The sequence below is a fragment of the Adiantum capillus-veneris genome, chromosome 1 (genome assembly GCF_014529385.1).
Source record: "Adiantum capillus-veneris isolate H3 chromosome 1, ASM1452938v2, whole genome shotgun sequence".
Lineage (NCBI taxonomy): Eukaryota > Viridiplantae > Streptophyta > Polypodiopsida > Polypodiales > Pteridaceae > Adiantum > Adiantum capillus-veneris.
Window position 1 is genome coordinate 106384211 of NC_140931.1, and position 27121 is coordinate 106411331.

The 27121-nt window shown below is 40.1% G+C and overlaps 1 protein-coding gene across 1 annotated transcript; it reads left to right on the forward strand.

The window, feature by feature from the left end:
* Positions 1-1988: 1988 nt before the first annotated feature.
* On the forward strand, positions 1989-26666 carry LOC147465318 (uncharacterized). The gene is made up of 3 exons (XM_086487293.1): positions 1989-2216; positions 2314-2415; positions 26517-26666. The coding sequence occupies exons 1-3, from the start codon at positions 1989-1991 to the stop codon at positions 26664-26666; spliced, it is 480 nt and encodes a 159-aa protein (XP_086343419.1).
* Positions 26667-27121: the final 455 nt, after the last annotated feature.

The window sequence follows — 27121 nt, forward strand, 5'->3', positions numbered from 1 at the left end:
CCGATGCACTATCCAGCGGTTCTGGAGAGCCTACCAACCTTCATGAGCTTAAGATGGTTGCACAACCAATTGAAAAGCGCACAACAATGCGGTGACGAAGTGACTGAAGAAGAGTGGGAGTACTCTCGGGGTTGCGCGACCAAGGTAAGTTTGCAATGTACGACTAGCAAGTGACTTTATTTATAAACGTTTGAACGGCCACTCATAATCTTTGTTCGTTGTAGTATAAGTCATACACAGCAGCATGGTGTAAAGGTCGACATTTTAGGGTGGAACGAATCGACAAAAAGCGTTTTACTCAGATTGTGGAATCATGGCAAAATTTGAACAGTCTAGTCGACGACGTTCCTCTGATGCAGATCCTGTGGTGGCGGAACTCACTTACTTCGGCACGCTGCAAGAGATTTTGAGGATCGATTACAGAGGATTTTTTGTCGACTTGTTCGACGTGCAATGGTTCAAGATAATCATGGAGGGTCGCAACGCTACTGTGCGTAGAGGAGAGTCTGGTTTTCTTGAGGTGGATTCTACTAAGAAATGGACTGACCTAAGAGACACTTTCGTACTACCCGAGCATTGTGAACAAGTAAGTATATAAATAGTTAACATCCCCCTTTTACAAGTTATGTGCTTGAAAGCTCTCATGTAAGTTATGTGGCTCTGGCAGGTAGTATTTCATCCTACAAAGTCTACATCAAACTGATGGTACGTCATAGAGGTAGCCCCTCGTAGTGCAAGGACGTATGAAGGCTACCATGTGCCAATCACAACGACATCAATGGAGGAGATTAGAGAAGATGCTCAATCAGAAGCCGCTGCGGTGGTGCTAGACGAGCATCAAGATGCTACTACTCTATATGGGGTGCATGCAGAGGAGCTACAAAATGAAACAGAGGATATGTGTTTAAACGGAGAGCTCTATATAGATATAGGAAGTTATGCTGAGTTATGCGAGGATGAGAGAGAGATCTCTTAAAGCCACAAATATTGTATTTGAACAATTTTGCTCCGTGTTGTAAAAGCTCTGGCTCTCTAAGTACCTTCCATGGTGTATAACGCTCTTTTCTACTCGCGCTCACATCTTTTGATTGAAAATTCTGAGTTTTCGACTTGCCTCTTCTATCACTCGATTCATTGCGTCATTGTATTTATATGCGTCATTACGTCATTGTATTTAATGGTCTTTGCGTCATTGTCTACTCTATTCATTCAATATTAAGTTTAAATATTCGTGTGTTTAATGCAGGTATGGATGATGAGGAGTTTCTTTCTTCTTTGTCACCGCAGCAGAGACAGTGGTACGTGGAGCGTCATCGCTTTGGCGCATCATCGCGCGTTCCTACACCATCCGCATCTCCCTCTCTTTCAGAGCATTCGGCGCGCTCCGAAGCTTCGGTGTGACGAGACGAGCGTCACACTCGTCTAGACACCGGCGCTCTAGTGGTGGCGGTGGCGGTTGTTGTGGGGATTCCGCCACCGATGCCTCCACACCGCCTCGTGTTCGACGAGGCTCTTTACCCTCCCCTTCTTTGCCCGCCCCCACACCAGCCACAACATCGCCATCTACGCCAGGTTTTGCACGGCTGACTATTCCTAGAAGCTACACACCTCTACCTACTCCGCCAGGAGCCACCCCACTCGACACTCCTCGCTTCGGGGCCCAGACGCCGGTGGAGACACCTGACGTCCGTACCCCCATCGACACGCCACTAGAGTCCCCTGCCGGGACACCCAGGTTCACGCGTCACCGGCCAGAGGGCTTGCCTTACTCCGTCGACATCAGCGGCGGCATCATCATGGATGATGACGGCAAGAAGGTGATCTCGCGCATGCGTGGTCTTTGCTCTCAGCTGTTTAGACACTATATACTAAACAAATGGAGTGAAGTACCAAGTGATTTAAAAAACAGAGTCATCAGCATACTTCATGATGAGTTTCCCGTTCCAACACGGGATCAGCGCTTCAATGAAGACCTGATGAAGATTCGAATGTGCGAATACTGCAAACACAAGCGTTCCGAAGTGCAAAAAGCAATCAAGAATGGGTGGAATAGGCCAGATTGGCTGGCCAAAGAAGATTGGAAGAATGCGAAGAAAGCAGCGCGCGAGAATCCCGACAAGTGGAAGCAACAAAAGGATGTAGCCAGAGCGCGAGTAGAGGCAGGGAGCTCGCACCACTTGGGGAGCGGTGGATGGGCATCATTTGAGGCCGATTTTGTAAGTCTTTTCACATTGCTCTTTATGCATGTTCGATAGTTTAGGGTTTATGAGTTTTTTAGTTCTAACATAATGAAATCTTTGTATGTTTTGACAGTGGTCGATGACAGGACGTGATCCCACACCGTACGAGCGCGAGTACGCAGGCAGGAAGGGCTTAAACGCCCTGATGGACATTCTCAGTTATCGCGGCGGCATGGTTAGTATTAGGGTTTACTCTTTTTTATTTTTTGTATTGTTTTATAAATGTCGTTATATGTTTATATTTACTGAAAACTGTCTTATTGTCTTTTTTTGCAGAATCCAACAGATACGCCGCTTGGACGCGATGAGATGTCTGACTAGACGACGTCAGTTTAGCCGTAGCTAGATAGCATTAGTTTAGGGTTTCTCATAGCTTATGTATCATGAGACGGATTTTATACGTCTTTTTGAACCATGTATATTATTACATTTGTCACCGCAGTTCCTTTTGCCAATCAATTCTTTATGCCTATGATGTTGTACAATTGTCATTATTACATTTGCCAATCAATTCATTTTGCCTATGATGTGTACAATTGTCAATTTTGCAAACAATGCGTCTTGTGGGTGACTATTTTGGGTCTATTATCTACCTTTGCACTTTTTTTAAAAAGTGAATCAAGTACAATATGGTTGATGGGTGGCAGGGCATTCAATGCCCTGCCACCAAAAAAATATTCTCTCGGGCGTCGCTATAAGCGTCGCTATTTATGGCTCTGTAGCGTCGCTATGAGCGTCTCTATAGTCTTCTGTGAGAGCGTCGCTATAACCGTCGCTATAGGCGTCGCTATGAGCGCCGCTATATGCGTCGCTATATAGCGACGCTGATAGCGACGCATATAGCGACGCCTATAGCGACGCTCTCGTAGCGACGCTCGTAGGGACGATTTTAGCGACGCCGGGGGTTATAAAAACCCAATGTATTTCCGTCGCTAACAGCGTCACAAGAGCACACAACCTCTTGTAGTGAGGAAGACATGGATACCCAGGTAATCTTAAGCCCATCTTGCCCCAGATACCTAAAGTTGTATTAACAAACCACAAGAGTAAACTTTGTGGCAATATCTAAGCCCTTTTTGGAGTTTAGGATTGACATGGACTAAGGGGGGATGAATTCCAGCAGCATCTATGCTAATTGAAGCATTGAAGCAAACAAAACATACTTATTGCTTGTTAAAATTGTCTGGAAACCACTGGAGAGTGTCAGCAAAGCACTAGGAGAGGCTGCCACGAGGGCACGCATTATGTCCATCCATAGGCCTCTGGATGCCCCAAATGTGCGCCCTTGTGGCAGCCAACTTGGGGGCATTCCAAGCCATTTTGAACACTTTGTAGATGTTTTTGCCATGCAATAGTGAGTCACATAGCATGGATACATCAGGAAGTGCCTGCCCCACTTAGACAAGGTGCTAAACGTAGGCAATTTTTCACAATAACAAGCTAATGGCTACATACATACAATAGAAGGTAGACAAAACTTGAACCACTGCTACATTGCATGGTACAGAATTAAAACAATACATTGCGCACTGGGGTATACAATAAAAGACGCTTATATTCAAATTCTTCCCAATACAATGCACAGAGTGGGATATTGAACCAAAAGATGCTTGTATTCAAATTCTTCCCAATCTTGGAGTTCCGTAAATACAAAAAGGTTGATGCCTAATTACAAGCTACTCCTCATGGCGCAAACGGCGAGCAAGCTGCATATCCTTGGGCATAATGGTTACACGCTTTGCATGGATGGAACAGAGGTTAGAATCCTCGAATATGCCAGTTAAATATTGCTCTGCTGTCTCTTGGACTGCCTCTATGGCCACGGCGCCCATCCGAAACTGAGTGTTGTACAATTGCAAAACCTCCCTGCATAGCCTTGCAAAAGGGGCCCTCCGAATCAAGACCTCGGTGCTCTTTTGATAGTGTCGAATCTTCGCAAAAGCAAGGCTGCGCTTTCGTACCTTCTGAGGTCGACGTGGAGGTGCATTTTTGGCACGAGTTGGGGCAGCTTGCTTCCTCTTCTTGTAGACAATGCTCTTTCTCTTTTTTTTTTTGCACAGGTACTTCCAACACCTCATAATCGGATTCCACCCACTCTCCATCTGATTCGTGCTCTTCACTATCGACCAGATGTGATGGTGTAGGTCCACTCCCTTTAGGAAGTGTCTTACCCCCAATAGACATGTGATCCTGATAAGTTTGTATTTGGACGCCAACCCATGGGGCATCTTCATCCGTTTGTGTCTCTTCGGAGCCTTCTGACGGCTGCTTTTGGCTGTTTGTTTCTTTGCCCTGGTCGCTCTCATCCTCCCTGTTGCCATTAGAATCGTTGGAGTCCGATGAATAGACAACAAGATGATGATTCCGTCTCTCTTTTGCTGCTGTAGAGGACTGGCCATGCTGATTTGAAGCTCCAGCTTCTTCTGTGTAGACTTCACCTTGAGCTTGTGAAGTTCCAGCTTCTGTTGCTGTACCTTTGAGTTGTTGGCCATCCGGCCCCTCTGGATATGCAATCCTAGCCGTTTCTTTTGTTCGTGCCATGGTTGCACCTAGTAGGGAAGATGACAAAATGAGCCCCTTCAACCTTTAAATAGGTTTTTTTGAGATTTGGGCCCTTTCACACTATGCAGCCAATTGAGTGAAACTCAAATAAAGCAATTGAATTGAACAACTAAACCAGGATCATGCGGACAGTTGACGCGAGGCCCAAACGCTGCCTTTTTGATATTTAGTTGCACGCCAAGCTTCGTGGCCGAGGGACGCTCGCGAGCGTTTCCACTTCTCGGATGCTGCAGTACGGGAAGCATTGTGTAACTGATTTGCTAACATCGATTCTCTTGCTTTCTCAATAGTACGAGTTCTCCCAAAGGTGTGCCTAAAAAACCAATTAAACATCTCTTGGAGGTAGTTGGAGTGTGAACTACCACCACTATGCCGAGTATTCTTGAAGTAGACTCCTTTTGCTCGATAGTGGGACTTCTCCATGCCTTGTGTACTCCATATATCAAGCGAACCATAGCGGTCCATGAAGTATGCACCATGCGCATAGAAAATGTGCTAAAACAACCAAAAAGGAGATAAGCGAATAGAAAAGTTACATTTTCAAACATTGCATATATATTAAGTCCGTTAAAACAAACCATGTAGTGTGTAATATTGCTTTCAGACCATCCGTCCTTAGCGGACTTTGTGAATTCATAAAGCACCTTCTTGAACTCCTCTTGCTGCTCAACGGTGGTGCTTGAAAGATTCATGAATTGCACAACCTTTTGAAAGGATGACCATACTAGCTTGCATTGGTTAGCAACCTCCACATTGGGATCTTTGTCCGTCGTGCATGAACACAAATCTTTCCACAACACCCACCGCTTCTCACTTGCTAGATCGACACTTGCCTTGGATACCTGCATTGGAGACTTTGACATCTTCTTGAAAAATCGACGTGCTTTGGCTCCATTCATGGAAACCTTCTGTGCCACCTCATATGTCTTCTCCCTACAAGTCTCTGCTACAATGTTCACCCTTGATCGGTGACATCCAATCTCATTAAGGAGCGTCTCCACCCCCTGCAAGGAGTCTTTTGACCGTTGAAGGGGCTTCATTGTGAAAGCATAATCAATGTGATGCTTTAAGATCCTATCAAATATTCGCATAAACGCATGCAATGTGCAAAAGTGAACATTGTTGAGGGAGAAGGGAATTATGGGGTTCCACCCAGGATCTTTGCTATCCCTATTGGGCACCTGCAACATATCACATGAAAGAACCAAAATTTGCCACTCCCTATTTATATGGTCATCATTATCATCATCCTGACCTTCCACTTGAGTTGCTCGACTTGTCTTGTGCCCTTTCGTACAGAATGGACAGGGAAGTAAAGAATTTGCACCTTGTTTGCATCCAAGCATGCACTTTATGGTCTTTAGATCACCACCTAAATGCCATTCAACATCAAACTCCCCACGTCCTGGAACCATGAGCTTCTCACCGTTTATTTGAGCTTTAATAACCTCTGTGACCCATGGGATTCTACTGAAAATCCATGCAAGGACTTCATGTGTCTCTTTCGAAACTTCAATTGCACCAAGCCACCATATATCCTTCTCTGATTGCACACTAAAAGAGGGATTTGTCGCTTCACTCAAACTGCAAGATTGCTTGGCATAAGCTAGGGCTTCATTCATAAGTGTGATGCTCATTCTCTCCAAATTTCTCCCTTTAACAATTACACACTCATCCAACTTCAGCATGAACACAAGCTTGCCTTCAAGAACTGCCAACAACATAAAGCCTCAGAATGCATGTTATGACACATCATAGAGCATGTAGGAAACTCTAAACTAACCTGCATCACTCAAATTGTAGAAAACAGCCATGGACTGCTGCAATCGTATCAAGTCCACAAAGATATTGTTGAATTTGGTGTAAACAAACCCTTCGGTCCGCAACACACTGTTAGAAACAGCACCGCTTCCCTTCCCGCGGCCCTTCCTTCCTTGTGATTTGCTACGGAGCGGCCGAAGAGGCATCGTGTCTTCAATATACAAGTAGTCCCCTAATCGGTGAACAACATCTTCATTTGACACCTTCTTGGCAATCTTCACTCTGTGAGGAAGTGGGAATAGGTTTTCCGTGACTCCTCGACTTCTTAATGCACCTTTTAACACTTGATGTATTGCTTGATAGCCCTTGGTACTAATCCCAACAGCATCACAAATATCCTGAACATCTAAATCAGTGACAATATTAGAAAAATCTCTAAGAAATCTCTTAGTGATTGCGTCTTTCAAGTGTTTTGCCTCTGGAGAATCAAGCATCCCAATAAAATCCTCTTTGTTGAAACAAGAATGAAGTAAAGTAGCCCTAGCTGACGCATTCTCGCCGCCGCACGTTTCTTGGACGAAGTTCCTATTGTCCAAACCAACAATGATGAGCCGTATTAAACTTAAACAACATGAGGGATAGAACATGTTACCTCATAGCTGTCACCCTTCGTTTTCTTGCACCTCCACGTGGTGCAAGAGTCTGAATTTCGGAAAACTCTCGTTTCCTCACCCTACCTCCCATGGCAGTACTCTTCATGTGTGAAAGAGTATCCTCAAGCTTTTTAATTACATTTTCCTTGGTTGTGATGGTGCTCTTTGCCTCCTCAAGCGCACTAGTAGCTGTTTGCATCTGAGCTTGAATATTGTGGAAACTCCCATTGAGCAACTGCCAATGACGCAAGTAGATCTCGGACCGCGCAATCTCGTGTTTGTTGAGTCTCTTGCAGTAGCCCAACAAACCTTGCTCTCCATTTCCAACGTATTGCAACAGTGATGGAATGTTTGTAAAAGACGGATGAACATTGAAAGAAGGATCCTTTGGATACAAGCATCCGTCTGTCCAGAGATCCACATTCTTCTCCCCTTGAGCGCGGCGTTCGTTGGCTGAAGGTAATGTACCCAAGCATGTTTTCTTTGTCGGAACATACTCTTGAGGTAGGCGTAGGAAAAGCCCTGGAGACCTACCGCGTGAAGAGCTTGCTGGGACATTGGTCATGTCGTCAAGAGGCATTATAGGATGGAGAGATGGAGCTTGAAGGATGGAGAGATAGAGCTTGTAGGATGGAGAGATGGAGCTTGAAGGATGGAGAGATGGGTGCATAGGTGCAGCAACAGGTGCAGGTGCAAGGGGGATGGGTGTAAGAGAGGAGCTTAGATTAGGAGAGAGAGTTTTCAATTTTGGGGGGAATTTTCTAAAAGTTTGGAGGGAGTCAAAAAATGTTGAATTTTGAGTAATTTAACTTAAAAAACTTTTTTTTATTATGTGTATATGTTGGGGGTACTTTTTAGGGGGGAATAGAGTTTTTTTGAAAGTTTTTGAGAAAAGTCATTTTTTTTACCTCTTTGACCCACGGATTTGCTTAGGTGGCATGGGAGAGTTAAGAGGCCACTTACAAGTTGGCCAAAAAGGTAGAGAGAGAAAACCCCCCCCCCCTCCCTTCCCCCTACCTTTTTAGGGGTCAAAGGTGGAGGAGACCCTACCAAAATAGCCCCATTCAAAGCCTTTGTCCCCCTTAATCTTGGCAGGCTTCCTTTAAATTAGGGATTCTTACAAGTCCCATGGAGAGTCCATTTTTTTCCTAATGGATACGATATGACCATAGCCTTGATGTTTTCATCTTTGTGTTGTTTTGACATTCTCTTTTGCATTCTTTCTTTGTATGTGTGAGTGCAAGAGAGAAAGAGTGGGTCTTCTTTGATTACACTTCTTTCCAAACCCTAGTCTTCATGGCATCTATGGTTTAACTCCTTCATATAGTTTTTGTTGAGTTCTCTCACAAACTCTCACAGCCATAGGCCCGGTGCTTTCCCGACAAGACCGCAAGTTTCTCGACATATTTTTGGTGAACCCGACGCGAACAAGCCGGGGCGAGAGTACATAAAGATAGTTAGAAAAGTGGAGCAGCTATATGCTGAAATGAAAGAGCTTGAAGACAGATGCAAATGGCTTGAAGAAGAAGACCGGATTTAAAAAGCGATTGAAAGTGCTATGCAATCCGTATACAATGAGCTTAATATATTCAAAGTCTATGATCCAGAAGGATATCTTGAGTGCTATGTGACAATGATGAGGCTTCAAGCAATTCCAGAAGCTCGGATGATTGCAGCATTTGTTGAACTTGTGAGTGATGATTTCAAGCACCAAGTTCAAGACTATGCAAGTGTATATGCAAGCAACTGGGGTGAGTTTTCAACAGATATAACACAGGTATGCTTGGAACATCATGACCAAGAGATGGAGCAGAGTGGAAGTGGATGTGACCAGCTAGAGTTGGTGTCTCCTGTAAGCCATGCAAGTGTCAACACATCCATACAGGCCAATTTAGAAGCAGTAATAGATGCATATCTTTTGCAAGATGCAAATTTATTGTATGCAAATGAAGCAGACATAGTGCAAGCTATTTATGCACGTTTGGGTCTTGTAACCTTCGTATCTCAAGATAATGACTCTCATGATGCTATCCAAGCGCCTGAAACGGCTCAAAGCGACTTAGAGGATGATGAAAACTCGTCGGCTATGATAGATGATTTGGACGCTCCTTTTGATTCGTTTGAAGATGCACATGAGTGTATATACAAGGATGAGGATGCTATGGTTTTGACAGAGGATGTGAAGGGAAAACAGGTGGAAGATGGTTATATTAGTGATGTGCTACAATCTAATTTTGAGCAGATCCAGGAACTTTTACCAAGTTTAGAAGAGCCGGATGCCTATACTGAAGACATATACCAGGATGAAGAAGCCATTATCAATGCTTTCCTATGCGAGTTTGATGCATGTGGTACTACCCAAATGGATATGCCTAGCTGCAAAAGTGCTAATTTAGAGGGGGTGACTGAATTTAGCCTCTTTTGCATAGAATTCTGAATCTGCATCTTCATTCTCAAAACAATCCTCTAGATAGCCTTTCTCAACATCGAGAGAAACCTCAGAAATGTGCATGGTAAACCTCTCATCAATTCTCTCACGTTTTACCAAATACCTCTCCAGCTTTATAGCATAAAACTTTGCATACCTCTCAAATATGGTGTCTTATTCCCTTTCCAAATCATCCTGGTAGGTATGCTCTCGCTCACTTGTAACCGATTGCTCAAAAACCTCCTTGGAGGTAGTCTCTGACATAGTATCTTCACCCCTTCTTCCTTTTTGACTCATCGCTAAATTATCTTGAGCTGAATCATGTCTCCACTTATATAGGGAGAACACTTCTTCATTACATGACTCTAGTGTCAGCATAGAGTTAGCATCCTCTTCTTGATTCAAGGAATCACCATGTATACCCTTCCTATCCATAGCAGATAGATGCTCACAAACCTGCTTGCAATTTATACCCTGTGACACAAGACCTAAATCCCTTTTATGCCTCAGATATTGTTTGCATACTTGCAGGCAACCGAATTTCTTAGAACCCTGTATAGTAGGCACTTTATGGCAAGCATCTTTATTTGCATCTTCACACAGATAAGAAATATCACCCCAATCACATACCATATCCGAAGAGGTTTCTTGCTCTTCGACTCTATCCTCTGATGTCACTTCAACCTGTATAGCATAACCAAACACTTTTCTATCTTTGATTTGTGAATCTTGAAGATTCATAGCTTCATCTGCAGAACCCCAATCCTCATGTAGAGAATCTGCATCTGTCATTCCTTCCTCTACCATGGAATTGTGAAAGATTGCTGCATCTAGCTCTAAATAAGGCACAATTTCATGAGTCATCTGCATCACATCTGCTACTCCATATATACAAGACATACATATTACTCTGTCAATGCACTACTCTTCTTCCACCTTGTCTAACTGAGGTACTTCACAATCCACAATGCTACTAGCAGAGCTATACTCACAAAGGAAGAGATTTTCAGTCACCCCCTCTAAATTAGCACTTTTGCAGCTAGGCATATCCATTTGGGTAGTACCACATGCATCAAACTCGCATAGGAAAGCATTGATAATGGCTTCTTAATCCTGGTATATGTCTTCAGTATAGGCATCCGGCTCTTCTAAACTTGGTAAAAGTTCCTCGATCTTCTCAAAAGTAGATTGTAGCACATCACTAATATAGCTGTCTTCCACCTGTTTTCCCTTCACATCCTCTGTCAAAACCATAGCATCCTCATCCTTGTATATACACTCGTGTGCATCTTCAAACGAATCAAAAGGAGCGTCCAAATCATCTATCATAGCCGATGAGTTTGCATCATCCTCTAAGTCGCTTTCAGCCGTTTTAGGTGCTTGGATAGCATCATGAGAGTCATTATCTTGAGATACGAAGGTTACAAGACCCAAACATGCATAAATAGCTTGCACTATGTCTGCTTCATCTGCATACAATAAATTTGCATCTTGCAAAAGATATGCATCTATTACTGCTTCTAAATTGGCCTGTATGGATGTGTTGACACTTGCATGGCTTACAGGAGACACCAACTCTAGCTGGTCACATCCACTTCCACTCTGCTCCATCTCTTGGTCTTGATGTTCCAACATACCTGTGTTATAGCTGTAGAAAACTCACCCCAGTTGCTTGCATATACACTTGCATAGTCTTGAACTTGGTGCTTGAAATCATCACTCACAAGTTCAACAAATGCTGCAATCATCCGAGCTTCTGGAATTGCTTGAAGCCTCATCATTGTCACATAGCACTCAAGATATCCTTCTGGATCATAGCCTTCGAATATATTAAGCTCATTGTATACGGATTGCATAGCGCTTTCAATCGCTTTTTAAATCCGGTCTTCTTCTTCAAGCCATTTGCATCTGTCTTCAAGCTCTTTCATTTCAACATATAGCTGCTCACTTTGCTAACCATCTTTATGTACTCTCACCCTGGCTTGTTCGCGTCGGCTTATGGCTGTGAGAGTTTGTGAGAGAACTCAAAAAAAACTATATGAAGGAGTTAAACCATAGATGCCATGAAGACTAGGACTCTTTGGAAAGCAGTGCAATCAAAGAAGCCCCACTCTTTCTCTCTTGCACTCACACACACATAGAAAGAACACAAAAGAGAATGTCAAAATAACACAAAGATGAAAACATCAAGGCTATGGTAATATAGTATCATGGGTAGTATGAAAGGGTTAATAGATGAGTTAATGACATTCAATCTTAGCTGACCAAATAGGCTACGAATTGTTCTTTGGAATTGTAGTTTTGTGCTTACCATAATATATATATTTTGTCTAGTGATTGGGACCAAAAATATGTCGAGAAATTTGCGCTTTTGCCAGGAAAGCACCGGGCTTATGGCTGTGAGAGTTTGTGAGAGAACTCAAAAAAAACTATATGAAGGAGCTAAACCATAGATGCCATGAAGACTAGGGTTTGGAAATAAGTGCAATCAAAGAAGACTCACTCTTTCTCTCTTGCACTCACACACACAAAGAAAGAACACAAAAGAGAATGTCAAAACAATACGAAAAGGAAAACATCAAGGCTATGGTCATATCGTATCATGGGTAATATGAAAGGGTTAATAGATGAGTTAATGGCATTCAATCTTGGCTGACCAAATAGGCTACGAATTGTTCTTTGGAATTGTAGTTTTGTGCTTACCATAATATATATATTTTGTCTAGTGATAGGGATTAATTGTGTGTACAAATCCTCTTGGTTCATAGCAAGATAACTACGCTTACGTCAAAAGAAAAGTTATAGTCTATGAGAGGTAGTGTGATGGGATCCGGTGATAGAAGTATTTCATTAAGCCTTTCTGGGCCAAAGAGAAACACTATACGTTGCTGAAAGTGTATTTTACGGCTAATCCATACGTTAATTCTAATAGATTGTACAGAGTGAAAGCGATAGAAATTATCATCATGTGGGTTATTCATCTAGGATAGTATGTGAGAAATGTAGATATGAGAGAAGTGAAGAGATGAGAAGTTTCCCTCCCAAGCCCTATTCTTGCCCATAGGCAATAAGGATACTGCAGGGATAGATGTACCTCTAGCAAAGAGAACCTAAAATTTGTAGAGAGGATGAATTACTAAGAGTGAGAGAGATAGATTTGGTTAAGGAGATAATATTAGATATATATATATATATATACATATATGTTGGATTAGAGATGAAAAAGAAAACAACAAGAAATCAAGAAAATATCAATGTAGAACACATCTTACTTGACAAACCCTTTGGCACCATTATTGATGGAGAGAGAAGAAGATGGGAGAACTCCACGTTGATTGATACGCCAAGTGCAAGACCTTGTTTGATTAGAGTTGATCTTCCAAGGATAGCGTACAAGAATGGCTAGTCTTCCTCTAGGAGAAAGTGTAGGCTTGGGCTTATGTTAATGGTTAAGTACAAATAGGTATTACTACTCACTCCCTCAAGAATTCCTCTCATCAATGGCTTGAATGCTTGAGTTTTTTTTTCAAGGAAGAAGAGGTCCCCTTTTATAGGTGAAGGGAACCCCCAAGGGTTTACACAAGAAGAGAGGAGCCAGTGTGAACAGGAATTGGAAAAGTTGGAAATGAGCTGTCCCTGCATGATGTGGGAAGACTGGGGTCCAATATTTTGATCATATCTCCTCAACGGTAGCTCCAAATAAAAAAGTAAAAATATGGACAGAAAATTCAGCTCATTAGCTACGATTTTCATTTTAAAATTGTTTTCCAATTCGGATTGGAACCTTGTGTAAAAAATTCAGCAAAATAGGGTCCATTTCTGGCAGCAAAAGTCTTCATGTGGTCCCCTTAGGTTAGACTTTCATTTGATTCCAAAGGACACCTCATGCCATATGAAAGCATGACATTGCTCCTTGACAAATTTTTGTAATCATGCTTGCAATAATGCATTAAAATAAGTGTATCTTTGAAATCATGCCACCTAGTGTCCCACTAGGATATGATTCCCTCCTAGTAGCTATTTAAAAAGAAATATAAGAAAAATATGAAAAATACATAGAATATATATATATATTGGAGTTTACCCTAGATATAGGATCTAGCTAGGGTGTGAGATGATAATGAGATAGTAGAAATAAAGAATCAATGCTTTTTGCCCCAAGTTAAAGAGGCGGAGCTATTGATGCTTTTCCCATAGTATTTTCTGATGGTAAAGTAAGAATAGGTTACGCTTGAGAAAAATAATAGGATGAGATAGAAGGCTTATTATTATACTTAAATATGCATATGTACATTATAGGAAAGATAATTATGTATCTAAAAAATTACAAGATAACTCTTGTAGCATGCGTTCCCACTATGTACGTGTCACAGCACGACATCCACCCCCTCTGAACCTGCACATCCTCCGGCATGTGCCAACCTCATGGTAACTTGTGAAAGCAATTGTATCCCCTGTCATCCCATGACCTCCTCCAGGATCATATGGGTATTTGTGGGAGAGACTAACTCCAAGGAGGTTTTTGAGCAATCGGTTACAAGTGACCGGGAGCATACCTACCAGGATGATTTGGAAAGGGAATTAGACACCATATTTGAGAAGTATGCAAAGTTTTATGCTATGAAGCTGGAGAGGTATTTGTTGAAAGCTCAGAGAATTGATGAGAGGTTTACCATGCACATTTCTGAGGTTTCTCTCGATGTTGAGAAAGGCTATCTAGAGGATTCTTTTGAGAATGAAGATGCAGATTCAGACTTCTATGCGAAAGAGGTACATATGGATTTACAGGTTGGTCAGAAGGTTGAAGTGCAGTTTCAAAAATCTTTCAAGTATATTACAGGAAGCCTGGAAGTGTTTTTTGAAGACGAGGATGAGGAACTTATGTCTCTACGTCATGAAGATTTTACGCATAATGGAGATTTGTTACAGATGTTTTGGAGACAGATGTATTTCACAATTCCTTCTGATCCGAGAGCAATTAAAAGATGCGGAGAATCTCAATGCTTAGTACAATACAAGTTTTTGAGTTATCCATATGATCCTCGAGGAGGTCATGGGATGACAGGGGATACAGTTGCTTTCACAAGTTACCATGAGGTTGGCACATGCCGGAGGATGTGCAGGTTTAGAGGGGGTGGATGTCGTGTTGTGACACGTACATAGTGGGAACGCATCCTACAAGAGTTATCTTGTAATTTTTTAGATACATAATTATCTTTCCTATAATGTACATATGCATATTTAAGTATAATAATAATCCTTCTATCTCATCCTATTATCTTTCTCAAGGGTAACCTTTTTTACTTTACCATCAGAAAATACTATGGAAAAAGCGTCAATAGCTCCGCCTCTTTAAGTTGGGCAAAAAGCATTGATTCTTTATTTCTACTATCTCATTATCATCTCACACCCTATCTAGATCCTATATCTAGGGTAAACTCCAATCTATATATATTCTATGTATTTTTTATACTTTTCTTATATTTCTTTTTAAATAGCTACTAGGAGGGAATCAAATCCTAGTGGGACACTAGGTGGCATGATTTCAAAGATACACTTATTTTAATGCATTATTGCAAGCATGATTACAAAACTTTGTCAAGGAGCAATGTCATGCTTTCATATGACGTTAGGTGTCCTTTGGAATTAAATGAAAGTCTAGGCTAAGGGGACCACGGGAAGACTTTTGCTGCCAGAAATGGACCCTATTTTGATGAATTTTTTAAACAAGGTTCCAATCCGAATTGGAAAATGATTTTAAAATGAAAATCGTAGAAAATGAGATGAAGTTTCTGCCCATATTTGTAATTTTTAATTTGGAGCCACGATTGAGGAGATATGATCAAAATACTGGACCCCAATCTGCCCACATCATGCAGGGACAGCTCATTTCTAACTTTTCCAATTCCTATTCACACTGGCTCCTCTCTTCTTGTGTAAACCCTTGGGGGTTCCCTTCACCTATAAAAGGGGACCTCTTCTTCCTTGAAAAGGAACTCAAGCATTCAAGCTATTGATGAGAAGAATTCTTGAGGGAGTGAGTAGTAATGCCTAATTGTACTTAGCCATTAACATAAGCCCAAGCCTACACTTTCTCCTAGAGGAAGACTAACCATTCTTGTATGATATCCTTGGAAGATCAAAGAAGGTCTTGCACTTGGCATATCAATCAAAGTGGAGTTCTCCCCGCTTCTTCTCTCTCCATCAATAATGGTGCCAAAGGGTTTGTCAAGTAAGATGTGTTCTACATTGATGTTTTCTTGATTTTTTGTTGTTTTCTTTTTCATCTCTAATCCAACACACATATATATATATATCTAATCTCATCTCCTTAACCAAACCTATCTCTCTTACTCTTAGTAATTCATCCTCTCTACAAATTTTAGGTTCTCTTTGCTACAGGTACATCTCTCCCCGCAGTATCCTTATTGCCTACGGGCAAGAATAGGGCTTGGGAGGAAAAATTCTCATCTCTTCACTTCTCTCATATCTACATTTCTCACATACTATCCTAGATGAATAACCCACATGATGATCATTTCTATCACTTTCACTCTGTACAATCTATTAGAATTAATGTATGGATTAGCCGTAAAACACACTTTCAACAACATATAGTGTTTCTCTTTGGCCCAAAAAGGCTCAATGAAATACTTCTATCACCGGACCCCATTATACTACCTCTCATAGACTATAACTTTTCTTTTGACGTAAGCGTAGTTATCTTGCTATGAACGAAGAGGTTTTGTACACACAATTAATCCCAATCACTAGACAAAATATATATATTATGGTAAGCACAAAACTACAATTCCAAAGAACAATTCGTAGCCTATTTGGTCAGCCAAGATTGAATGCCATTAACTCATCTATTAACCCTTTCATACTACCCATGACACTATATGACCATAGCCTTGATGTTTTCATCTTTGTGTTATTTTGACATATATTCTCTTTTGTGTTCTTTCTATGTGTGTGTGAGTGCAAGAGAGAAAGAGTGGGGTTTCTTTGATTGCACTGCTTTCCAAATCCTAGTCTTCATGGCATATATGGTTTAACTTCTTCATATAGTTTTTTTTTGAGTTCTCTCACAAACTCTCACAGCCATAAGCCCGTTACTTTCAGGCAAGACCGCAAATTTCTCGACATATTTTTGGTGAACCCGACGCGAACAAGCCGGGGTGAGAGTACATAAAGATGGTTAGCAAAGTGGATCAGGTATATGCTGAAATGAAAGAGCTTGAAGACAGATGCAAATGGCTTGAAGAAGAAGACCGGATTCAAAAAGCGATTGAAAGCGCTATGCAATCCGTATATAATGAGCTTAATATATTCGAAGGCTATGATCCAGAAGGATATCTTGAGTGCTATGTGACAGAGATGAGGCTTCAAGCAATTCTAGAAGCTCGGATGATTGCAGCATTTGTTGAACTTGTGAGTGATGATTTCAAGCACCAGGTTCAAGACTATGCAAGTGTATATGCAAGCAACTGGGGTGAGTTTTCTACAGCTATAACACAGGTATGTTGGAACATCAGGTTCAAGACTTGTGAGTGTATATACAAGCCGGGGTGAGAGTACATAAAGATGGTTAGCAAAGTGGATCAGGTATATGCTCAAATGAAAGAGCTTGAAGACAGATGCAAATGGCTTGAAGAAGAAGACCGGATTCAAAAAGCGATTGAAAGCGCTATGCAATCCGTATATAATGAGCTTAATATATTCGAAGGCTATGATCCAGAAGGATATCTTGAGTGCTATGTGACAGAGATGAGGCTTCAAGAAATTCTAGAAGCTCGGATGATTGCAGCATTTGTTGAACTTGTGAGTGATGATTTCAAGCACCAGGTTCAAGACTATGCAAGTGTATATGCAAGCAACTGGGGTGAGTTTTCTACAGCTATAACACAGGTATGTTGGAACATCAAGACCAAGAGATGGAGCAGAGTGGAAGTGGATGTGACCAGCTAGAGTTGGTGTCTCCTGTAAGCCATGCAAGTGTCAACACATCCATACAGGCCAATTTAGAAGCATTAATAGATACATATCTTTTGCAAGATGAAAATTTATTGTATGCAGATGAAGCAGACATAGTGCAAGCTATTTATGCACGTTTGGATCTTGTAACCTTCGTATCTCAAGATAATGACTCTCATGATGCTATCCAAGCACCTAAAACGGCTGAAAGCGACTTAGAGGATGATGCAAACTCGTCGGCTATGATAGATGATTTGGACGCTCCTTTTGATCCGTTTGAAGATGCACATGAGTGTATATACAAGGATGAGGATGCTATGGTTTTGATAGAGGATGTGAAGGGAAAACAGGTGGAAGACGGCTATATTAGTGATGTGCTACAATCTACTTTTGAGCAGATCCAGGAACTTTTACCAAGTTTAGAAGAGCCGGATGCCTATACTGAAGACATATATCAGGATGAAGAAGCCATTATCAATGCTTTCCTATGCGAGTTTGATGCATGTGGTACTACCCAAATGGATATGCCTAGCTGCGAAAGTGCTAATTTAGAGGGGGTGACTGAAAATATCTTCCTTTGTGAGTATAGCTCTGCTAGTAGCATTGCGGATCTTGAAGTACCTCAGCTAGACGAGGTCGAAGAAGAGGAGTGCATTGACAGAGTAATATGTATGTCTTGTATATATGGGGTAGCAGATGTGATGTAGATGACTCATGAAATTGTGCCTTATTTAGAGCTAGATGCAGGAAGCTTTCACAATTCCATGGTAGAGGAAGGAATGGCAGATGTAGATTCTCTGCATGAGAATTGGGGTTGTGCGGATGAAGCTATGAATCTTCAAGATTCACAAATCAAAGATAGAGAAGTGTTTGGTTATGCTATACAGGTTGAAGTGACATCAGAGGATAGAATAGAAGAGCAAGAAACCTCTTGGGATATGGTCTGTGATTGGGGTGATATTTCTTATCTGTGTAAAGATGCAAATAAAGATGTTTGCCATAAAGTGCCTACTATACATGGTTGCCTGCAGGTATGCAAACAATATCTGAGGCATAAAAGGGATTTAGGTCTTGTGTCACAGGGTATAAATTGCAAGAAAGTTTGTGAGCATCTATCTGCTATGGATAGGAAGGGTATACATGGTGATTCCTCGAAGCAAGAAGAGGATGCTAGCTCTATGCTGACACCAGAGTCATGTAATGAAGAAGGGTTGTCCCTAGATGAGTGAAGACATGATTCAGTTGAAGATAATTTAGCGATGAGTGAAAAAGGAAGAAGGGGTAAAGATATTGTGTGAGAGACTAACTCCAAGGAGGTTTTTGAGCAGTTGGTTACAAGTGACCGGGAGCATACCTACCAGGATGATTTGGAAAGGGAATTAGACACCATATTTGAGGAGTATGCAAAGTTTTATGCTATAAAGCTGGAGAGGTATTTGTTAAAAGCTCAGAGAATTGATGAGAGGTTTACCATGCACATTTCTGAGGTTTCTCTCGATGTTGAGAAAGGCTATCTAGAGGATTCTTTTGAGAATTTCAGACTTCTATGCGAAAGAGGTACATATGGATTTACAGGTTGGTCAGAAGGTTGAAGTGCAGTTTCAAAAATCTTTCAAGTATATTACAGGAAGCCTGGAAGTGTTTTTTGAAGAGGAGGATGAGGAACTTATGTCTCTACGTCATAAAGATTTTGCGCATAATGGAGATTTGTTACAGATGTTTTGGAGACAGATGTATATAACAATTCCTTCTGATCCGAGAGCAATTAAAAGATGTGGAGAATCTCAATGCTTAGTACAATACAAGTTTTTGAGTTATCCATATGATCCTCGAGGAGGTCATGGGATGAGAGGGGATACAATTGCTTTCACAAGTTACCATGAGGTTGGCACATGCCGGAGGATGTGCAGGTTTAGAGGGGGTGGATGTCATGTTGTGACACGTACATAAAGGGAACGCATCCTACAAGAGTTATCTTGTAATTTTTTAGATACATAATTATCTTTCCTATAATGTACATATGCATATTTAAGTATAATAATAAGCCTTCTATCTCATCCTAATATTTTTCTCAAGGGTAACCTTTTTTACTTTACCATCAGAAAATACTATGGAAAAAGCGTCAATAGCTCCGCCTCTTTAACTTGGGCAAAAAGCATTGATTCTTTATTTCTACTATCTCATTATCATCTCACACCCTAGCTAGATCCTATATCTAGGGTAAACTCCAATCTATATATATTCTATGTATTTTTCATATTTTTCTTATATTTCTTTTGAAATAGCTACTAGGAGGGAATCAAATCCTAGTGGGACACTAGGTGGCATGATTTCAAAGATACACTTATTTTAATGCATTATTGCAAGCATGATTACAAAAATTTGTCAAGGAGCAATGTCATGCTTTCATATGGCATGAGGTGTCCTTTGGAATCAAATGAAAGTCTAGGCTAAGGGGACCACATGAAGACTTTTGCTGCCAGAAATGGACCCTATTTTGATGAATTTTTTAAACAAGGTTCCAATCCGAATTGGAAAATGATTTTAAATTGAAAATCGTAGCTAATGAGATGAAGTTTCTCCCCATATTTTTACTTTTTTATTTGGAGCCACGATTGAGGAGATATGATCAAAATATTGCACCCCAGTCTGCCCACATCATGGAGGGACAGCTCATTTCTAGCTTTTCCAATTCCTGTTCACACTGGCTCGTCTCTTCTTGTGTAAACCCTTGGGTGTTCCCTTCACCTTTAAAAGGGGACCTCTTCTTCCTTGAAAAAAACTCAAGCATTCAAGCCATTGATGAGAGGAATTCTTGAGGGAGTGAGTAGTAATACCTAATTGTACTTAGCCATTAACATAAGCCCAAGCCTACACTTTCTCCTAGAGGAAGACTAGCCATTCTTGGACGCTATCCTTGGAAGATCAACTTTAGTCAAAGAAGGTCTTGCACTTGGTGTATCAATCAAAGTGGAGTTCTCCCCTCTTCTTCTCTCTCCATCAATAATGGTGCCAAAGGGTTTGTGAAGTAAGATGTGTTCTACATTGATGTTTTCTTTTTCATCTCTAATCCAACATATATATATATATATATATATATCTAATATTATCTCCTTAAACAAATCTCTCTCTCTCACTCTTAGTAATTCATCCTCTCTACAAATTTTAGGTTCTCTTTGCTACAGGTACATCTCTCCCCGCAGTATCCTTATTGCCTACGGGCAAGAATAGGGCTTGGGAGGGAAAATTCTCATCTCTTCACTTCTCTCATATCTACATTTCTCACATACTATCCTAGATGAATACCCCACATGATGATCATTTCTATCGCTTTCACTCTGTACAATCTATTAGAATTAACGTACGGATTAGCCGTAAAATACACTTTCAGCAACGTATAGTGTTTCTCTTTGGCCCAGAAAGGCTTAATGAAATACTTCTATCACCGGATCCCATCATACTACCTCTCATAGACTATAACTTTTCTTTTGACGTAAGCGTAGTTATCTTGCTATGAACCAAGAGGATTTGTACACACAATTAATCCCAATCACTAGACAAAATATATATATTATGGTAAGCACAAAACTACAATTCCAAAGAACAATTCTTAGCCTATTTGGTCAGGTAAGATTGAATGCCATTAACTCATCTATTAACCCTTTCATATTACCCATGATACGATATGACCATAGCCTTGATGTTTTCATTTTTGTATTGTTTTGACATTCTCTTTTGTGTTCTTTCTTTGTGTGTGTGAGTGCAAGAGAGAAAGAGTGAGTCTTCTTTGATTGCACTTCTTTCCAAACCCTAGTCTTCATGGCATCTATGGTTTAACTCCTTCATATAGTTTTTGTTGAGTTCTCTCACAAACTCTCACAGCTATAAGCCCGTTGCTTTTTTGGCAAGACCGCAAATTTCTCGACAACGTGTCCGGTCTTTGGCTTTTTCTCAAATTTTTGCTACTATACCACTCTAAAGTTCATGTGTGAGGTTTAGATTGCTAGATGATAAGCCTTCATAGTTCTCAACATGTTTTGATTCTTGTAGGGAGAAGTAAGTGTTAAAATTGAAAGTTATTACCAACTTACAAGAATTGCATAATCCTATTTTTGGGCCAAAAGTAGCACTTTTATGATTTTTTAGTGGCTTTCTTGATATCCGAACACAATTTTGATTGTTTTAAGTGGCATTTATAAGATAAAGCTAATCTTATTTGAGTTTTGGGGGACCTAATATGCTATATAGCATAGTATATGATGATGGTTGAGTTTCTTTATTACTGAAGAATACGAGACATTTTAGTGTAGCAAGTATAGCTGTCTCAACTTTGATAGTTTCTTAGGCCAATTGTGTGTATTTTTTAGGTAGTAACCATATCTAATCATAAAATAAAAATTTGGGTAGATATTGAGTAATTTGTATGGGATTCTAGAGGTCATAATGCTAACCCAGTTTTGTTATGTTTGCTGTATTTAGCACTTCATCATTGTCCCCAAGGTTCCACTTAGTAAGAGATCCATTATTCTTTTGACATGTTCCATGGCTTCTTTTGAATCCAATGGCCCAAAGGGAACTAAGAAATCATATAGATAGTATCAGTATTGAGCGTGACTATAGAAACTTTGATGAAAGGTCCACAGAATGACAAAAATGCAGCTCTTTTGTACCCTTTTTTTCCCCTAAAATAAAATAGTGAGGAAAAAGAAACCATATGTTTTGATCACCAACCCATTGAAGTTAACGGGGCATTTTATCTCATGTACTACAAAAATCTATTTATATGCAATCAACCGTAAGAAGTGGCTGTTTTGGGCAAAATGCATTGGTCCATCAACTTTGGAGGCTTGTTGTGACCAAGATGAGTAAATTTACAAGTTTCTCATTTTTGGCATATGTAGTAGTCCTTGTACTTTAAGCTCATGAAAGGATTTTTCAAAATGAGTGGATCTACTATGGTTTTGGAAATTTTTCCCAAAACTAGGAAAGGACACTTTTATGTCCTGTTAGGTTACTAGACTCGTTTTAATATACTTTCACTCTTGTGATTAAATTAATAGACTTCAACTCTTATGCTCATCTCATCCAACATGAGCGAAGCACCTTAAATATGCTCAACTCTTCCAGCTTGTGTGGCCTATAACTATGACTCTTAGCACAAAGTTTATTAAGACTTGAAGATTTGGGACTCAGTAGCCCAACTTTGACTATGCCAAAGTGTTTTTTGCACCCTGACAACTTGAGTTTTTACATCCTTGATCTTACTACAAACATTTCATCTGATATAAGTAATCTTGAATCCTCAAAAAGTGGATTAGTGGTGAAGGACCAAGCTGGCATTGAAGGTTTCTTTTTCCATACTCATTTTATCATCTTTGAATCTGCATCTATGTTGAATTAGTTGTACTTCTTTGATTGTGAAGACTCCATCGTCCATTTGATTCTCCAATTAGGGCCGCTGTATGAAACCTTCGATGTTGATGTAGGCCTCTGTTGACTATTAGCATATGACTTTTTACTAGGAGCATTGGAAGACTTAGGATTCCAAATCATTATATTACCTTTGTAGCTTCCTTGACGTTTTTGTCTGGCATAAGGTCTTGATGGGATAACGAGATCTTATGCAGATTTGTTGTAGTTGCAATTGGCCTTTGGTTGACTGGTTTCCAAATCTTTGTACAGCTTGGAGTCCATGTTTTCTTTGTATCTTCTCGCAGGTTGTGGTTGACTTTAGCATCTATCGTTGTTGTCCTTTTGTATTTTCCCCTCCTAGGTGTTTTGGGATATTGTTGAGGTTGATACCTAGTTGCTTTTCTACTTTGGGAGGGTCTTGATTGTACTTCAAATACCGTGATCTTTGGTTTAGGTACCCATAAGTGTCTATTACCTCCATAGTAATGTTGTTATTCTAAATTGTAGTCTGATGCTATCCATCCCATGTGTTTGTCATTCTATGTTGATTTTCGATCTTCAATCTTTTTCGGATCACTGAATTTTACTAGACTGCTTGGAACAAACACTTTCTTAACTTGCTCAAGATTTAATGAAGTACTTGGGCTGATATAACTTTGCTTTTATGGGTGGATCCCTAGAGTTTTTGTTTGGGTCAACAAATGACTGGATGTTTCTAAAACTTGACTTACTTGAAGGAGTTGATCCATGAGGATTCTTTATATGTAGAGGCATATGTTGTCACATCTTTCATGCTCGTGGATTGTAGGTCCACATTAGCTTCACCTTTTTTTGTAAGAGGTGTCAATGATTCTTGTGGCATTTGCATCTTTGAATCCATCATTAGTGGTACTTGTATAGTTGTTTACTAACACTTGGGAAAGATAGTAATATCATTGTACATTCTTTGTAGGCTTTGCGTTTTTCTAACCATTGACGTCAAAGTATAACGTCTATAGGCATCCATTAGGTGAAATTTGGACTCACAAAGGGGCCCTTTAAGGAGTTTGACTTTACCTCTCTCTGTCAAAACGGACGCATGGATAAATTTTTCCAAACAAACTCCAAAGTTGGCGGGGGTTTGACAGTTAGAATGTCCTCTTTAAGCTCTATCTACTGACATATAGCACTCTATGAGATTACTCATATTTTAGAAGATTCGTTTTTTTGATTCACCTATGGTGTGGCAACTCTATCGGAATATAAGTGAATAAAAAAAAGAATCTTCGAAAATATGAGAGATCTCATGGCGTGCTATATATCCATAGAGAGAGATTGAAGAGGACATTCTAACTGTCAAATCTCTACCAACTTTGGAGTTTGTTTGCAAAAATTTATCCATGCGCCCGTTTTGGTAGAGAGAGGGAAAGTCAAACTCCTTAAAGGGCCCCTTTGTGAGTCCAAATTCACCTAGTGAGTCTTTTGAAATATTTACTTGAAACTTTGCATGATCTTCATACTTTTGGATGCTAAATATAGCAGCCATTTCTTCCTGACTTCTTGTAGCCATACCTCGGATTTCTTTGTTATCCTGTTTACTTTGGTGTGATCTGGAGGGTATTCTCTGGTTGTTGTTTGAAACCATATTTCACTTTGCGTCTTTATCTAGTAGAGAATTACATCTGACACTTGCTTCGTTTGCACCGAAAAGGACTATATCTATCCTCATTGGTGGTTTTGTTGAAGACCTCTATCCTTGTTTTTCCATGGTATCATCCTAATCTACCCAAGTCTCTATGAAAGGTGATCCTTGATCTTCTTTACTTCTAGTTTTGATGGAATTTTCTGCTCAATAGCTTTCGTGGTTGTTGTTTGCTGTGTTTGAATTGCACTTGCTTCTACATGATCTGCTTCTAGCTCTTCAGGGTTTCTGTTGGGTTGAGCATTAGGAAGAGGATGGGGTATATGAGGGCCTCTTTATTTGCCATGAGATTATGGAGTTGATTAACATTTTGATGAATAGGTATATGTTGTGTGTGCAAGAATCATGGGTGTGTAAGAGATGTGTAAGAGTGGTCAAAGGATGCACTTCCCCCCCAAAAAGAAGATGGACAATTTTGTGAATATTGGCCTTCTATAACTCCCACATATGACCTCGGATGTGAGCGGAGATTATAGCTCTACAATCTACACGTAGAGCTCTCTCCATAGATATGCTACATGATATGGTTTTACCCGCTAGATTTTAAATTCCATTTTGGGGGGAAACTTTGAATTCAAATAAACTAGCCGTTTTGCATGTTTGAATTCAAAACCCGTCCTTTGATTACTTTCTTAATACAAAAGTTTTGACTTCCTTAAACTACCAAATAAAGAGGCCCTCCTAGATCCCATTCCGATCATCTTCAAGGAACTTTTCTTTGGCACTTTGTGTCTTCTACCGGTGACCATTCTTGGTCTTCATTCTTTATTCTCATTGAAGACTGTATCTTGTTTGAACTCCGTATCTCTAGAACCATTTGGGCCAGTGGAATTCCTAATATAGTGTCATCCAGTGCACCTTTTACTATTATCACATGGATTAATTGAGCTATGATGTGCTTCAGACCTATTTGAATGGTGGTGGAAATGATTTCCCAACATTTTGCTTGTTTGTTTCCAAATATGCTAATGATTTCAGGAGCATCTTCTAGTTGCAGTTGTTTTTCCAAGTGCAAAAAGACATAAGGTTCTTGTCTAGGTATGTCCTTGTTGTTTGGATTTCTAGGAAAATCCCTTGGAAAATGTCCACCTTTTCTTCCACAATCTGAGCAGTACACCATTACACATGGCACTTCAATTGGTTCATCCATTTCAAGCTCTTGTTTGAGAAGTCTTTGATTATGTGTTTACCAAGTTGGTGGCATCTTCTTTTTGAACACTGAGCATCAAGCTATAGATTGCTCCATCTTGATCTTTATACTGCCTTTGACTTAGTTCTCTAATTAGACTGCCTTCTATTGGTTGATCTGTTGGATTTTCCATTTCTAGATCTCGACTGTAGACTCAATTATGTAGTCCATGTACAAGTATCTTGACTGCCTATGTACCAATTTTATGGTTTTTTGGCTTCTGCAAATATCTGGATAACCACTTGGATCAATTTTTTGCACTTCTATTTGAACCTCACCTTTGAGCTTGAAATACCTAGCTCCACTAAAATCTGTAAACATCTAGGAGCTCTCTGGATATGGGTTCATTCTGATCAATAGAATCTTGGCTGCTATGCTATTTTTACTACTCATTAGATACCTATGGACTTCTAAATTTTCATATAAGACTTTATCTTCACTATAGCCATAGAGCTCTAAGATTTTCTATGTTGTACTTGTGCTTATGTTGCTTCTATTGGCTGGATTTGGTTTTCTTGAATCCTCAGCTTGGATTGAGTCCATGGTGGATTGACTTGTAGAATCTGTCTCCTAACACGTTTTGATGTTTCCCAATGGGATTTTTTTACTTTAGGTTGACAAGACTGCTTGTGCCAAAGCAACTTTGGCAATTGAATGCCCTTCATACTCACAAGAGTTAGGTAACTCTAGCTTGAATGTATCAAACTTGACTATAGCCTTTGAAATAGCTATTTCACCAAACGATGAAAAACTAGGCTCTTAATAGCTCAATCTATAATTAAATGTGAGTTGTGCTCCTAGTCGTCTAATTTGCAATGCAATTGCTTACAATGGCCAATTTTTGGTCGACACAATCACTTCGAGTTGGATTGGTCTTCCTTCACTGACTTGCAAAGTTCTGTTTCAAAGTTGGGTGTGAACAATGATGTTTCCTATCCGAAGGGGTTAAGATCCAATTTGGAAGGTTTTTTTGACTTTCTAGGCTAAATTTTAAGCTTTGTCAAGTTTTACAATTCGGATTTTGTCAGTTTTTGACCAAATCAAGCTTAAAGCTCAACTTCAATTTGCAATTTTGGTTCGTTAATTGTGTCCTACTGGCTAGAAATTGTTCTTGTATTGGGTTTTCAAGGTTTGTTTCTAGCTCATTTGGGTTTCGATTGCCTTGATTCCAACCAAATCTTCTTTCTACTTTGCTAACAAAATTTTGACTTTTTCACT